Source organism: Pan paniscus, chromosome 18, assembly GCF_029289425.2.
Source record: "Pan paniscus chromosome 18, NHGRI_mPanPan1-v2.0_pri, whole genome shotgun sequence".
NCBI lineage: Eukaryota > Metazoa > Chordata > Mammalia > Primates > Hominidae > Pan > Pan paniscus.
Window position 1 is genome coordinate 86167627 of NC_073267.2, and position 16419 is coordinate 86184045.

General features: G+C 36.7%; 1 protein-coding gene across 3 annotated transcripts in view; it reads left to right on the forward strand.

Moving 5' to 3' along the window:
* Positions 1-16419, forward strand: part of CNTNAP4 (contactin associated protein family member 4) — a 619686-nt gene that overhangs the window by 506430 nt on the left and 96837 nt on the right. For all 3 annotated transcript variants that reach the window (XM_034940754.3, XM_003829549.7, XM_055099517.2), the window contains 2 exons: positions 2122-2383; positions 11568-11717. In XM_034940754.3, the coding sequence (XP_034796645.1) occupies positions 2122-2383; positions 11568-11717 (412 nt within the window). The remainder of the gene's footprint in view (positions 1-2121; positions 2384-11567; positions 11718-16419) is intronic.

Genomic DNA, 16419 nt, shown 5'->3' on the forward strand with positions numbered 1-16419 from the left:
CTGCCTCAGCCTCCCAAAGTGCTGGGATTACAGGCATGAGCCACTATGCCCAGCCTGCTCTGTGATTTTTTTAAATGAGATATTCCCTGACAAACTTACCAGATGAGCATAAAGAGTTTCTGGAATCAGATAACAACCATGTATATTAGGGAGACATTTGAAAAACTTGTATTTTGCCATAGTCATTCATGATAAATAAAAGAGACGAACAGACAACAGCATGTAAGAAACATCACATGTAGGAAATCTGCACCAAGAGATCTTACTACCGCAAGCAAATACAGGATGTGTTACAATATTGCATCGGCCAATCTGTCCAAATGGCAATGTTGGTCAGACTGCATTACATTCTAATTCTGTGGAAACGGGGACAATTTAAATATAGCTGTCTTGGTTAGGTTTCAGTTAGGGAAGCAGCACCAATGCTAGGTATTGTGAACAGTGGATCTATATTAGGACTTGGACCTCAGCAATTTTCAGAGGAACTAAAAAATGAATGGCCTGGCAGGGGAAGTGCGAGGATCAGAGAAGCCATTAATTCTGCCCAAAGCAATGATGTGTGGAGGCATGTTGGAACTTACAGACATTTTCAGCCTAGGAGGGTTGAAGAGAACTTTGGCAGTTGTTGCCTGTGGGTAGCCACCACCCCTGTGTGTCCCCAGCCATGCATCCAGCGATGGGCCTGGGCTTGCTGTCGGTCGGTTGGGCCAGCTGTCAGGAAGAAGAGATGGGCCATAGTGCAGGAGAGCAAGGACAGACTGGAACAAACCAGCCGCTGTGTGACCACCCCTCATCGCACATGATTAGAAAAAAAACCTTAGGGGCAAAATGTGTTGCTGGTGTTTTAATTCTAACTATCAAGTATCACCCAAGCTCTCTTTTTTGGCTTTTACTCAGAAGCAGACAAGTAAGGGGATCCTGGGAAACATGGTTTCTAGCTTTACCAGTTTGATAATAAAATACAGGCACATATTGATTTGAATGAATTTCTTTCATTGCTTAAAATCCAAAGTGGGTAAATTTAAGCTCACGTGTCAGCAAATCCCAAAGCACATCACAAGTGTATTTATTGTTTAAACAGCATTTTATTTCTAATTATGTGAATTGGTGGTATTTATATGACCATAACAGCCAGCAAGATTTTAAAATAGTATTTTTAACAAAAGCAAAATTATTTAAAATAAAAATAAAAATATTTTAGATAGATGTGTGTGTGTGTGTGTGTGTGTGTGTGTGTGTGTGTGTGTGTATTTTATCCATAAAATGAGTTTCTAGAAACTGCAAGGACCATTCACTCTTCATTGGCAAGAGGATTTGCTGCTGGTAAGCTATCAGGCAGCTATCCAAATGATGCATAAGATCAAGCTGCAGGTTAATGGGTACAAAAATATGATTAGAAAGAAGAGGGGCAATAAATTCTAGTTTTCAATAGCACAGTAGGGCGACTATAGTTAATAAGGATTTATAGTATATTTCAAAATAGCTACAAGATAAGTTTTGTAATGTTCTCAACACAAAGAAAAGACAAATGTTTGAAATGATGGACATCCCAATTATCCCGATTTGCTCATTACACATTATATATGTGTATCAAAATATCACATGTGCCTCATAAATATATACAACTATTATGTATCACTAAGAAAAAAGACCAAGCTGCAGCTGGTAAAAATGTTTTTTTTTTTCCCCTAGGTTTGATAGTCTGAAAATTGCCTTTACATATATGGGTTAGTGTAGTTTGCTGTTCAGCTTTTGTTATTTCATTCATTGGAACAACGTATTTGTTTATAATAAAAGTGAATTCACTTTTCACAGATTCATAATAGAGCCAAATGTTTTCGTTTGACCAAGACCAAATGTTTTATTCCAATGTGTATTCTTCTAAATAAGCTTGACTTCATTGACTTTTAAATTTATATTAAAGTTGAGAAATGGAGAGAAGAGCAGAGCAAAGAGTTGAAGAACCTTTAAGAAATATGGCAGTGGTTTGGACTGTCATGTTGATAGCAGGCAGTTGTTTTAAATCGCGGATAATGTGAGATTGAAAAGCAGCCTTCAAATTCTGTTACTAATGTGATGTGAATAACATTCTGAAAGCTTTTTCTTTTACTTTATTCTCAGGGAAATGTGTCATTTTCTTGTTCACAACCACAATCTATGCCCGTGACTTTTCTGAGTTCCAGGAGTTATTTAGCACTGCCAGACTTCTCTGGAGAGGAGGAGGTTTCTGCCACTTTTCAATTTCGAACTTGGAATAAGGCAGGGCTTCTGCTGTTCAGTGAACTTCAGCTGATTTCAGGGGGTATCCTCCTCTTTCTGAGTGATGGAAAACTTAAGTCGAATCTCTACCAGCCAGGAAAATTACCCAGTGACATCACAGCAGGTAATAAATGTATTCCCTAGGGCAAAGCATATGGATTTGAAAGATTTCATTATCTCTGTGGCCAAATTTTATGCATAACCAAAAATGTAATGTTTGCTTAATAAATGAATCCTCAGGTTAATAAGATTATAAGTACTCTTCCTTAGAGCAACTTGATTCCAATTTTCTTTTAAATATGGTTCCAACACTAGCAGTTCTTATTAACCAAAATGATAGTTTTGGGGAACTGAAGTTTCCTTTCACGACCCTGTCTCCCACTCCAGACAAAGAACATATCCTAAGGTGATGTGTTTTGGGGAAAACATGAAGACCTTGAAATAGGCCAACAAGTTAACTAAGTGTTCTTCAATGGAAAACTAGACTCTTCCTAACACACTTGTTAGTCTTATCTGGTCTGTGAGAAAAAGGGAGAGGTCGTTCTGGGATCTATATCTATATCTCTGTATGAGTGTACAGTGTGAATGGTAACTTTATTTGCTGATGTCTTATGTAAAGAGTTGAATACATTTTGAGGGGATGCAAAGATTTATGCAAGATTCCTCAGTTGGCACCAAATGAAATTCTCTCTACTTCTAGGCAATACGGTATCGTTTTAATGTTAGAAGTAATATACTTGAGGTGAGTATATGAGTATCTGGATAATGAATGTCTAATTTAGGCCAGTGCTTTGAGTGAGGGATGTTTTTGTCTCTTCATTAAAATTATAAAGTTCTTGACAAAAGCTCTACATCACATTTTTACGTATGTAAAATGGCATCCAAGCCAAGCAACTAGAGGTTGCCTTGGGGTAAATTACTACATTAATTTAATAAATAATCTTTAAAAACAACTTTAAGATTCCATTGTACTACTCCTCTATATTAAGTATGACCAAAAAATAGTGGAATGTAACTTGGAGAGGAGAAAAAAATGAAAAGTTAAAATACAGTTGAAAATTAAATACGAGAAAACAAGTATACAAATGGATATACAAATGCCTATTATTTATATGTCTTTTTGTTGCTGTACTACTATTGTAGTTTAAATATGGAACTGAGAATTCAATATTAGTTATAATTTTTAAAGAGATACTATGCTGTGACTTTTTATTTAGTGTTCAAAATGTGGTAGATTTGCTGGCTAGACAAAAAGAAATAAATTAATCAGTCTCATATTAATAATTAGTAGGCCCTGAAAATGAAGGTCTAAAAATGTAAGCTTGCCATTATTGTGTCATTTATTGTGATGTATCTGACATCTTCTGAAGTGGTTATATTCATACCCTAATTTTCAGCATCTTAAAGAAACCGCTTCAGTGCAGCGTTACTTTGGGGAGCTCCATGAAGTCAGCCTATTTCTTTCTTTTTTTTTTTTTTCTGAGATGGAGTTTTGCTCTTGTTGCCCAGGCTGGAGTGTTATGGTGCAATCTCAGCTCACCGCAACCTCCGCCTCCCGGATTCAAGTGATTCTCCTGCCTCAGCCTCCCAAGTAACTGGGATTACAGGCATGTGCCACCACACCCAGCTAATTTGGTATTTTTTAGTTGAGACAGGGTTTCTCCATGTTGATCAGGCTGAAGCCAGTCCATTTCTAACCACTTTACAAGCATGTATAGTTAATATATTACTAGGTAGAAGTCTCATAGAATACCCTGAGGGATTTAAAAATTTCTAAATGAGTGTTTAAATTCATGTATAATATAATCTGTTATGACATCATCTGACTTGGTATGATTATTTTCATACTAATCATAAGGATACTAGAGTAAATATGAATGTCAGTAGACTGAAGATAACACAAGTAGGATTTTATTTAAAAACTCTCTCTACTCTTTTTTTTCAGTTTCTTTCACAATATTATTTTTTGCTAGTTCCCGTGAAGCAAGTACATTTTGCATTTGAAAATAGACAATTTAAATGGTAGTTGGGTGGGAGGTCAGCTTGTTCTCCCAAGGGGAAGACTTTCCATTTATGTTTTACATATGCGACACTTGATAATTAAACCAGTTGTCAGGATGTATTATAATGACTTTCAAGAGAACCATGTCTTTATTGATGGATTGCTATCACATTGTACTAAATCTTTTCATTATATAAGGATGGATTAATTTTTCTTAGCTACTGGAGATATGTTTTACAAATCTTATATGTTTGAAAAACAACATTTTAATATATTTTATAATGAAATTAAGATTAAATTGTATTGAGAAAGAACTGAATTGTGCAAATGCTTGAATTATCAGACTAAATTTTTAATATGATGTACAGTTTTGCAAATTGTCATTTGGAATTATTCAAAAATATTATGTCAGCTTAAATCATTTTTGAAATATTCAACACATTATATTAGTATAAATCATGAAACATATTAGCATCACTATAAAATCCCTTATGACACAAAATATTTTTAGTCGTTGCCACCTTTATAAATGTCAAAGCAAAAATCAATGAGCAGTACAGTTTTATGTTCCCATTTAAAACAAAGTTTTTAATATCAAATTTGAGATTTCTGCTATGATTTTAGCATTTCTGCTGCTGTTTTTGCATAACAGTGAAAATCAGGCTTATAACCATGCCTCTTGTCCCCATGGGCAGGGCCTGGCAGAGGCAGGCTTGCAGTATTTGAGATGTTTCTGCATTTTTCTATTACTAAGCATTCTCAATTCTTGTGCCTCTGACAATGGAGCAGCCCCCTTGATTTGCTGCACCCAGGAGAGCCATTTTTGTCAATCCCCCTTCCTCCCTTTCACTGTTGAAATATTCCTAACTTTCGGACTGTAAACCTGTCACCCTTTAAACTCCTGCTCTCCACCAAAGTGATGGGTACCAACCACCTCCATATTTTCATCTTGACAAGAGCTATCTAGTAATCTGAATGCTTAATTCTGGTTAGTGACTACGGTTAGTGGATATAAGAATGTCTGGCACTTCAGTGCGCTGAAATACACTTGGAAAGAGGCAACACCCTTTGGTTTTTCCCTGAGGAATGGCCTAGCTATAATTGCCTTTTGCACCTTTGCTGAACTCCTACCCTATATGGCAGGCTAATTTTTTTTCTTATACATTGTGCACTACAGATACGTGTTGTAGTCTTATGAGAGGGTGATGACAACTAAGCTCTCATGTTTCTGATGCAATTTAGGACTGGAACTAGAAGACGATCTATAGAATGGAAGTAGATGTAAATCTTTTTTCTCCTGCTGTATTTTGTATGTTTATGTGGTTTAGGCTGGAAGACAGAACAAAGAGAGCAACAGAAAGGGAAAGAGAGAGAGAACGTTCTAGGCCATAATCTCATGGTCTCCAACGTGTAATTGCAAACACTTCCATCTACTATTCCATCCTTCCATTATTCCAATTGGCATTGTCAATGTTTTCCATCCAAAGACTGCAATTAACATATCTGGAGTTAAACAAGTTGAATTTATTGCTTATTGCAACACAGAGAACACACCCTGGAAACCAACGGTTGTCTGAAGACAAAGTTGTTAGAATGGCATAGGATTTGGGGTTGTGTTAGCTGATTTGATGGAGGTTTCAAGGAAGTGAAGAATTGCTGTAGACTAAATGCTGTCACGAAGTGAGGGGAATTCTATGATTAAATATCTTTGTAAACCTTATCTAGAAGGATGAAAGAATGAAGTAAGGCTAAAGTTGTAATTGGTAAATACAGAACAAAACAGTTGGTCATTCATAAGTATCAGGAGAGAAAGAAGTTCGTGTTTTTGAGGTTTGTACAATAGCCTTGCTTCTGTCTGTGTTTAGACAAGATTATAAGTAGTCATGATTTTTACCCACCTTCATTTCATTATAGTCACAGAATGGCCTTGTCTGATGTTGGTGTTCTGTGTTATTGTTGATGTTCAACAGAAGAATACCAAAGCCCAGCCCTCAGTGCCAGCCAGATTCTTACAACACCAAGGTCTCACTGATGGTACCAGGCTGTGTCCTAACTGTTGGGGCCTGTTTTTCTTAGAGTTAATTGTTTAATATGAGCAAAAAATAAATAAAATAAAATAAAGTAAGGGACACACCTGTCTTGCAGACAGGGAGGAGTGTAGGTTTTGGAGTCAGTCTTGGTTTTCTGTTTTCCTTCAGCTATCCAGCAGCTGGATATGACCTCGGTAGTTTCTTTTCCTCTCTGAGCCTCATTTTGTCCTTATTTAAGGTGAGAATGATAAGTTATAGTGAAGATTAAATGATACTATGCATAGAAAGCTCCCAGTATTTGTTATAAGTAATACCTCAATAAAATTACTATTTTATTATTATGACAACATGTTCCTCCTCAGACTTAAAAGTTATGAGTAGTGGGACTGGGTGCATAGAATTTTCATTTACTTACACAATATCAGAAACAAGAAAACAAATTCAAATTCTATGATTTCTCCTTCTCCTTCCTGTTTCACAGTAGTGTGGCCCTTGAAAAGGGCCAACCTATTATCAGACCTAGTAACGGAAAGGAGTTGTATAGCTACAAAACAATTAGAATCTAATTTAAAATTAGGTAGAGTTAGTTGAAATGAATTAAAGGGACATTTTGTGATTTGAGTAATAAATTCCAATTGACAGGTATTAAGTCTCCTCATCATAGGCAAATAATGTTTGTTACAAAGGAGGCTTGGGAAAAGCTTTCTGAAGGTTCCCCCACAAACATGGCACAACTTCATTCTATTCACAACCTGTAACCTGCTAGCTTGTTAGATGAATGTGTTTAAATGTGTGCCAAATTACAGAGTAGGTTACTCTGGCAGTCTTTTGTTCCTGATCCATTTTTTGCTTCTATATGGACAATAGGCCTCCCCAGGCCTTTTAGTTAATCCAGCTGCATGCCTAACCAATGACTGCCCAGAGCCCTGCTACTCAAAGTATGGTCCCTGGACCAGCACTGGCTCAGTAAAATACTTTTAACTGATCTATGATGAGATGAATGTTAAAATTGAGATTAAACTCCTAGAAACTGGTAAAAAGAGATCACTGCAACATCTAAGCACATGGTTAGTGGGCTTGTATTTTATGTCTTATTTATTTGTTTGTTTGTTTTTTTTTAATTTTAGATTTGGGGGTACAAGTGCAGGTTGTTACATGGGTGTATTGCATGGTGCTGAGATTTGGGCTTCAATTGAACCCATTACCCAAATAATGAACATGGTACCTGATAGGTAGTTTTTAAATTCTTGCCCCATGCCCTCTCCCCTTTTGAAGTTCCCATTGCCTGTTGTTCCCATCTGTATGACCATGTGTACCAGTGATTAGCTCCCACTTACAAGTGAGAACATGCTGTATTTGGTTTTCTGTTTTTGTGTTAATTCACTTAGGATAATAGTCTCCAGCTGCATCTGTGTTGCTGCAAACAATGTTATTCCATTCTTTTTTATTGCTACATAATATTCTGTGATGTATATGTGCCACATTTTCTTTATCCAACCCATCATTGATGGGCACCTAGGTTGATTCCATGTCTCTGCTATTGTAAATAATACTACAATAAATACGTGAATGCAGGCATCTTTTTTTGTCAGTGGTCCTCAACCTTTTTGGCACCAGGGACTGTTTTCATGAAAGACAATTTTTCTATGGACTATAATGTTGGGGGATGGTTTCAGGATGATTCGAGCAAATTAAATTTATTATGTACTTTATTTCTATTATTATTGTAATATATAGTGAAATAATTATAGAACTCATCATAATGTGGAATCAGTGGGAGTCCTGAGCTTGTTTTCCTGCAACTAGATTGACCCATCTGGGGGTGATTTGAGACAGTGACCATCAAGCATTAGATTCTCATTAGGAGTGTGCAACCTAGATCCCTCGCATGTGCGGTTCACAATAGGGTTCGAACTCCTAGGAAAATCTAAGGCTGCCACTGATCTGATAGGAGGCAGAGCTCAGGTAGTAATGCAACTGATAGGAGCACCTGTAAATACAGATGAAGCTTCACTTGCCTGCCAGCCACTCACCTTCTGCTGTGTGATCCAGTTCCTAACAGGCCACAGACCTGGTATCGGTCCATGGCCCTGGGGATTGGGGACGCCTATTTTTGGTAGAGTGACTTATTTTCCTTTGGGTATAGACCCAGTAATAGGATTGCTGGGTCGAATAGTAATTCTATTTTTAGTTCTTTGAGAAATCTCCAAACTGCTTTCCACAGAAGCTGAACTAATTTACAGTTCCCCCCTTTTTTTTCTGTAGCCTTGCCAAAATCTATTTTTTTAGTAATTTATTTTCATCATATTTTATAAAAGTATCTATTTGCAATAGATCAGATAATAAAATGTTCATCCCCACAGATAGTTTGAGAAGAACTATTGGACACCAATGGAAAGTCTAAAATGAAATAAAAGAAGTAGAGTCTTGCACACAGGGCTTTGAGAATGAGATGTAGGAGAAATGCCAGGGGCAGGTGGGTAGACTATACACGTGACACAGAGAGTGTATAAGAAATTTCTCTCCAAATGAGTGAAATCTATCTTAAAGGAAGCACTGGATGACAAATCTAGGACATCTGATTTATTTTAATCCAGTCCTGTACCATCAAGGATTACATAACTCTATTCAGCTGTCTATTTCAGAGTCCACTCTTAGAAAATGTGTCTAAATGTATCTAACCTACATTCTTCCCATTCCAGTTTTCAGGCCTTTCCTATTATCTTACACAAACCAAACCAGAGTTGGGTCTTCAGTAATCTTTTTTTGCTTCATGCATGTGATGTAAAAGTGAGCTTCTGTGCCCTGGCTAAAATTTGTGTTAGACTAAATATGTCCAGGGCAAAGACATGTAATCACCTAAGGGAGTTTTGACGCATTTTTGATCCAAATGTATGTGGTAGAAATTGCTCGGGACAATAAAAGAAATCACATATATCAGAAAAGAAGTTTACATAAAATCAGTAAAGAAATCACATGCAATATCAGAAAAGAGGCTGTTTGGTTTTGATAGATTGCTTATTTTTTTGTTTCTTAATTTGATCCGCAGAATCACACAGAGTTGACTATTCAAATGGATGTAAACCTGACTGGTAAATTCACGGCAAAGACACTTAGATTTCACATCTCTGCTCAACATTTAGCTACATAGCTCCTTGTAGAATCGATTGTCTGTAAGAGGAAAAGTCTATGCATTCTGATGGATTCATGACACTGGGGCTTCCTTAGGAGGGACTAGAGATTGCTTTTTAGAGGTGATAAGATTACCTCGATTTTGACTTTAGCAACTTTTGACTTTATACATACATACATATATATAAACTTGGAAAATATGTAAGTAAATAGAAACAATCACATTTTTCCTTTATAAAAAAACTTTTTATTTTTGTTTTATTTGTTTGTTTGTTTTGTTCTGAGATGGAGTTTCACTCTTGTTGCCCAGGCTGGAGTGCAATGGTGCAATCTCGGCTCACCACAACCTTTGCCTCCCAGGTTCAAGCAGTTCTCCTGCCTCAGCCTCCCCAGTAGCTGGGATCACAGGCATGTGCCATCATGCCCGGCTAATTTTTTGTATTTTTGGTAGAGATAGGATTTCTCCATGTTGGCCAGGCTGGTCTCGAACTCCCGACCTCAGGTGATCTGCCTGCCTCAGCCTCCCAAAGTGCTGGGATTACAGGCATGAGCCACCACACCTGGCCAAAAACTACTATTTCTATGTAAGACCATTTCTGTTCAGTCCCTTCCCATACTTACATAAGAATATAGTTAGGGCCAGGCGCAGTGGCTCACGCCTGTAATCCCAGCACTTTGGGAAGCCGAGGCAGGCGGATCACGAGGTCAGGAGATCGAGACCATCCCTGGCTAACACGGTGAAACCCCGTCTCTACTAAAAATACAAAAAAAATTAGCCAGGCGTGGTGGCAAGCGCCTGTAGTCCCAGCTACATTCAAGGAGAATGGCTTGAACCCGGGAGGCAGAGCTTGCGGTGAGCCGAGATCGTGCCATTGCACTCCAGCCTGGGTGACAGAGCGAGACTCCGTCTCAAAAAAAAAAAAAAAAAAAAAAAAAAAAAAAAATATATATATATATATATATAGAGAGAGAGAGAGAGAGAGAGAGAATTGTATATGAATATATAGAGAGTTTATTCACATTGCTTACTATAGTTATGTTCTAAAAAGTCTGTGAACACTGAATTAGGGAATACTGAACCTTTGCTCCTGGGGGAAATACAGAGTTAGGTTCCTGGGAGCCTCTGTCACAACATTTTCTCAATCAGTCAATACATAATCTTGTTTTATGTGTGTTTCTGTTTAAGGACGTCTTCTTTAGTATAATGTTGTCGATTCATTAACATTGGACTTATGGCCAACAGCACCCTAACTCATGCCTGAATGAAACTTATCTAACACATGTATTTTCTCCAAAAGACACATCACAGCCTTCTTGCTCTTAGGAATGCTAGACAACAGTTCAGCATTATGTTTGGGGGCCACTTTAAACAGTGAAATCACAAACAAACTTAAAAAATTTAAAGAAAACATTATTTACAGTATGAGATCTAAAGCAATGAGGGAGAGCATTGCCCTGTTTGACCTCAGCAGGAAATGTGGACAGGGCCGCTCAAGGTCTTTACTGCTCTGTACATGTCCTCAAATGACTGAAAACGCCCCTTCAAATATTGATTTGAGAGTTACAAGTAAGTTCTAATAAGGAAGCAAATTCTCAAATATCAAATCTACAAACTACGAGGATCAGTTGCATATACATGGCTTTTCACGGTGCTTTATATTTAACTTTACATTATACCTGTAAACTTTCACTATTTATTAATAGTTTATTCCAATATTGTTGTAATGATTGATGGTATAGTTTGCTAAATACTCTATTATCCTACCATAAAAAGGTGGTTATAAAAAAGTGCAAAGTAGCAGGTAAACCATTTTATTGGGTATATCTTGGAATTTTGGGAATTCCTAAACCCTTCCTCCCTAAGAAGGAAATTACATAGATGGAAGCTGAAATCAGTTTATGACAAATAATTGAAATATTGTAACCATCCAGGATTGTCCAGGGTTGGGAATTTGGAATGCCCCATTTTCCACATAGAGGATGCTCATTTCCAATTTGTCTCCCTTTCCTTGTTGATGTCATTGTTTTTAATTAATAGAGTTAAGTACTGTAGCCAATTGAATGATGTGTATATTGCTGTTTCTAACCAACTCCTTATAGTGTTCACTATTGAGAGCGATCTCTAACTGATTTCATCTCCCTAGGTGTCGGATTAAATGATGGGCAGTGGCATTCTGTCTCTTTATCTGCTAAAAAGAATCACTTGAGTGTGGCGGTGGACGGCCAGATGGCTTCTGCTGCTCCTCTGCTGGGGCCTGAGCAGATTTATTCAGGTGGCACCTATTATTTTGGAGGTAAGAATAGGTGCCAGGCTCTATGAGCAACTGAACCATATTTGCATTAGTGCCCCCGTGTCTTGGCGAAGTCATCATGTTTTGACTAATATGAATACTAAGGAATAATTTTTCACTGTCTTTGATCATGGACATTTTGGGTGGATCAAGTCGAAAAACTCTGACCTGAAATGCATTTCTGCAAGGTGGACTTACTTCTGTTTACAGTTTCTATAATGAGATTGATTTTAAGTAGGCTGTCCTCTTCAGTTCTCACCTTCAAACCTTGCTATATTTTCCTAATGTTAAATGATCCTTATATGTCTTCTTCTGATTTTATGGGCTGATTTAATTGCAGTATTTTCTTGATTATGCCTCTTAGCTCCTTCAGAGCATCCTTATTGCTTCCCTACTGTCCAGTACAGAAGGACAATATTATGCCAAAGGACAAATAATTTAACTTAACCAGCCCCAGCAACCTCTTCTCCTTGTTAAGCATAATGCACTGATACATTTGATGAAATCAGGGCATCAGCCTTCGACACCAGCTCATCTCCCTTAGAGAACAAAAGCAAATGAAGCATCCACCCGCCCAGTGGATGTTTGTTTGAACTAAAAGCTTGGAAAAGAAAACCTAAAAAATGGAAATGAATTTTTTATCACTGGCAAATTAAAACAAATGTTCTTTTCCATTAGAAATCCAATGTTTTAAAACTGCCAGCAGTAAGACTCACTTCTAATCATGTTGAGGTGTTGCTTATATTAGCAGTTTTGTCGTCGTTATGTTACATTTTAATAATTGCTTGTATCTGGAATCATTTTTGAATTTGATAGAGGTAGCTGAGTCTCTATTATTCACTAATAAAATACAAATTATTTTCTAAGTATTGACGGTGAGCACACAGTCCATGAATCAATTTATAGGATTCTAAAAGCAAAAGAACAAACAAACAAAAAAACTGCTACATAATCCATTACTGTGAAAGGCTGCTTAGGGCCGACAATCTGAAAATATATACTTGTTTCCTTTACTGAGATGTTTAAACCGGGCTGCTTATAAAACCTTTTGGAATATATGATTGATTTTATGGCAATCCATAGTAACACATTCTTTTAATAAATAGTAAGATATATAGAACAACTTAACCCAGAGCTTTCACTTCAAAGGAAAAGATTTAGAAGCACTAAAAGAGATAAGGAAATAAATAGACATATTGTTAAATGATGCAAAATAAAAGACTGGATAAAATTGTTTGTAAATCATGAAAATAGAATCATCATTCTTCACATATTTTATGTCCTTCATGTTCAGGTTTAACAATGCCTAGCTAGTTGATACAAATTTTTACTCTAGTGATTGCTTTTAGTCATACTGTAATGTAATTTTATAGTAAAATATATCACACATGTACTCTGTAATTTTGCTTGTTTTTATTATGATACATATGATATACATCATCTTTTTAAAAAGTATTTTTGGATAGTTTTAGATTTACAGAAAAGTTGCAAAAATATAGAGAGTTCCTGCACACCCGACATCCAGTTTCCTCTATTGTTCACACCTTACATAATATATACATTTTAAAGATAACTAACAATTTTTCTTAAGTATACACCTACCCATGTGTCTCTCTGCTAAAGAAAGATGATCAATGCATGTCTGTCCCTTGTATCATATCTTTTGATCTCCTATGTAAATGCTCTCCTGAATTTGGGTTTTATTCTTGCTTCATGTGTATTATAATTTTACATCTATTAAGGTGTTTCTAAATAATATATTGTAAGAACTTCCACAGTAAAATTCCAACTTCAGGGCTTTCTTAAAAAAAATTACGAATCTCAAGTTTACTTAGGTATCTCTGTTTATTCTATCATTTTTTCAATTGATGTTCTTTCACATCAGAATATGCTTGACCTTGGCATGAGATTCTATTGGTCATTAAATACAAGCCCTGCAAAATCCAGGCCACCCTAACAGTTTCAGGGCTGGAAGCAAGGAGCCGGATGATAGCAGAAGACCTGCTGCCAAACTCTGCCCTGCACTTCCCAGCCTTGTACTTCCAGAACCAGGTTAAGGCGATCCATCTTCCAAGAAGCCCACTTAGGGGTTTTGGGCTGAAAATTCTGGATCCTGGGAGTGAACTAGAGGGGAAAGGGTTCTAAGTGGACACATCATCTTTTCTTGTGAGGCCTTTTGGTACCATGGGCAAGAGCATGACTGGAGGAGGGCTAAAGTGGGGTCCCTAAAATGCAAGACTGCCACAGGGACCTGGCTGGTACGGACAGTGGGGTGATCAACTCTTGCCAACTTTAGCTGAAAGACCTTCATCCTGGCAACAACCTCCTTCCCCCAGTCCTGGGGAACTGTGACAGTCGTTCCCCCTGGAAAGTTCTATGTAGATAAGGCTGCTCTCTATCACTAGGATCTGTGTTGTCTAGGTGGAAAGTGTTTTTTAGATGATTCTTCAGCCAGTTTATGTTCAAGTAAAAAGTTATTCCGTGTTGTGAGACACGTCTCATCAGTTCTCCTTCTCTCTAAATTTAACCGCAAGTTTCCAGTTATTTTATCTGGGCTGTTCCAACAGCCCGGGTTATACCTCCACTCTTTACCAGTCTTGACAGTGGCTGTCATATTGGGAGAGTGGGCTGCTCCTGAACTAGCAGCACTGTATATATGCCACACCAGACTTCTATTATCCATCCATCACTTTTTACTCTGTACTTTTTTTTCCACCCTCAAACAGGTGCTTTTCACAAAGTCAGACTGTATTGTGGTGGTACATTCTGCTCAGCTTTTATCATTTATAAATTATACATTTTAAATTTAGATTCTCTAGATTGAGAATGGCTGGGTGTCTAATTTCTGTACATTCCCCTATGGAATCTTTTGCAATGCCTAACACACCATGCAGCACAATCTGGGGATACTGTGTGCAAAATTCTCACATCCCCCTCCCTTGTGTAAAGCAAACATTCTCCATCCAATGAACTGACTACAGCACTGTGAAGTCTTACCTGACATCTCACTTCTGCTGCAGTGATATATAGCGATAATTTATCTGTTATCCTTGGAGGTGCTTAACATGCTGACTGCCTCCAGTAATGGATCCATCCATTAATTCAGCATTAAGTATTCTTCAGAAATCTTCCTATTTTAGGACTTTCATCTCAAATTGGGCTCAGTGCTGAGCTTCTCTCTGGTATTGCATTATATTAACTTGTTGCTGCCTCTTATCATAGACTAATGAGGCTAACCTGGGTTGAACCCCTCTTTGTTCATAGAATCTCTTGCTTATTGAACATTGTAGCTAGGAATATGAATTGCCTCATGATAGGATAGTATGCTTTCTGTAAAATTCCATGATCTTTCCTTGTGACTCTGGGTTTGCTTAGCTTTGTTCCCTACAGGCATATTGCACAATTTATTTTATTCTGAATTAGTTTGAGATGTGTCAGGAAACACCACCTGGAGAAAAGAAGATTAGCAGAGTTATTTATATGCCTGGCATATTATAGTTGCTTCAAAATATTATTGAACTATTATCCTTTCAGTTTTTACCCTAACATTCTTAACTGGCTAATAAGTCATTCAGAATACATACTGAGATTATGGTAACCATATCTTACACTACAGAAGAAATTTAAGCGCTGGAAATGTGTGTAGTACCATGTACAATAAATTAACACTCAAGAAGCTTTGATGAATTTTTCTTGATATATTAAATTTGAAACTTCAAAGTCTCCATTAGGTTAAAATAAAATGTTTCAATGTGTCTGATAATAGTTTTAAATTTGAATGCTGTCCTTTACTTGCCATGTAAATGTATTTTGTCAGCAAAACAAAGCATTAAGGAAAAATATTATCGGTCAAACAATTTAATTACAGTGGAAATTCACAAGTAGAAAACTAGTGTGGATTATACAGGAATTAAGAAGTTGCTGACTCACTTCTTATTCTTTGAAATTGTGTTAGTGGTTGATGACTATCATGGCAAATAAAGATTAATTAAAAAAAATAATAACCACCCATCTAGTCTCTGTTCCGTGGGTTCAACTGTTTTGATTTTTAGGTCCCACAAATAAATGAGAACACATAATGTTTGTCTTTCTGTGCCTGGCTTATTTCACTTAACATAATGATCTCCAGTTCCATCCATGTTGTTGCAAGAGGCTGGGAAGGGTAGTGGAGTTTGGGGAGAAGTAGGAGATTGTTAGTGGGTACAAAATACAGTTAGAATGAATAAGACCTACTATATGATAGCACAAGAGGGTAACTATAGTCATTAATAATTGTACATTTTAAAATAACTAAAATAGTTTAAATGGATTGTTTGTAAAATGAAGGATAAATGCTTTAGAAGATGAATACCCCATTCTTCATGATGTGATTATTTCACATTGCATGCCTGTTTCAAAATATCTCATGTACCCACATATACACCTACCATGTATCCATACAAATTAAAAATTGAAAAAATGTAATATATGTATTCATACTGGATAAACTTATTTATTCCACTTGGATAGAGAAATATTTAGAATGTCATTAGACCACAGACAATAATGGTTAATATTATATTTATTATTTAAATAATTATAAACCAGCCTTATATAAATGTTAGAAAAAATCAATATAGATGAAACATCCTTTTATGAGGCAAAGAATAAAATCAAACTGTGAAATATTTTTGATATTAAGCCATCAAGACTTACTAAAATCCTT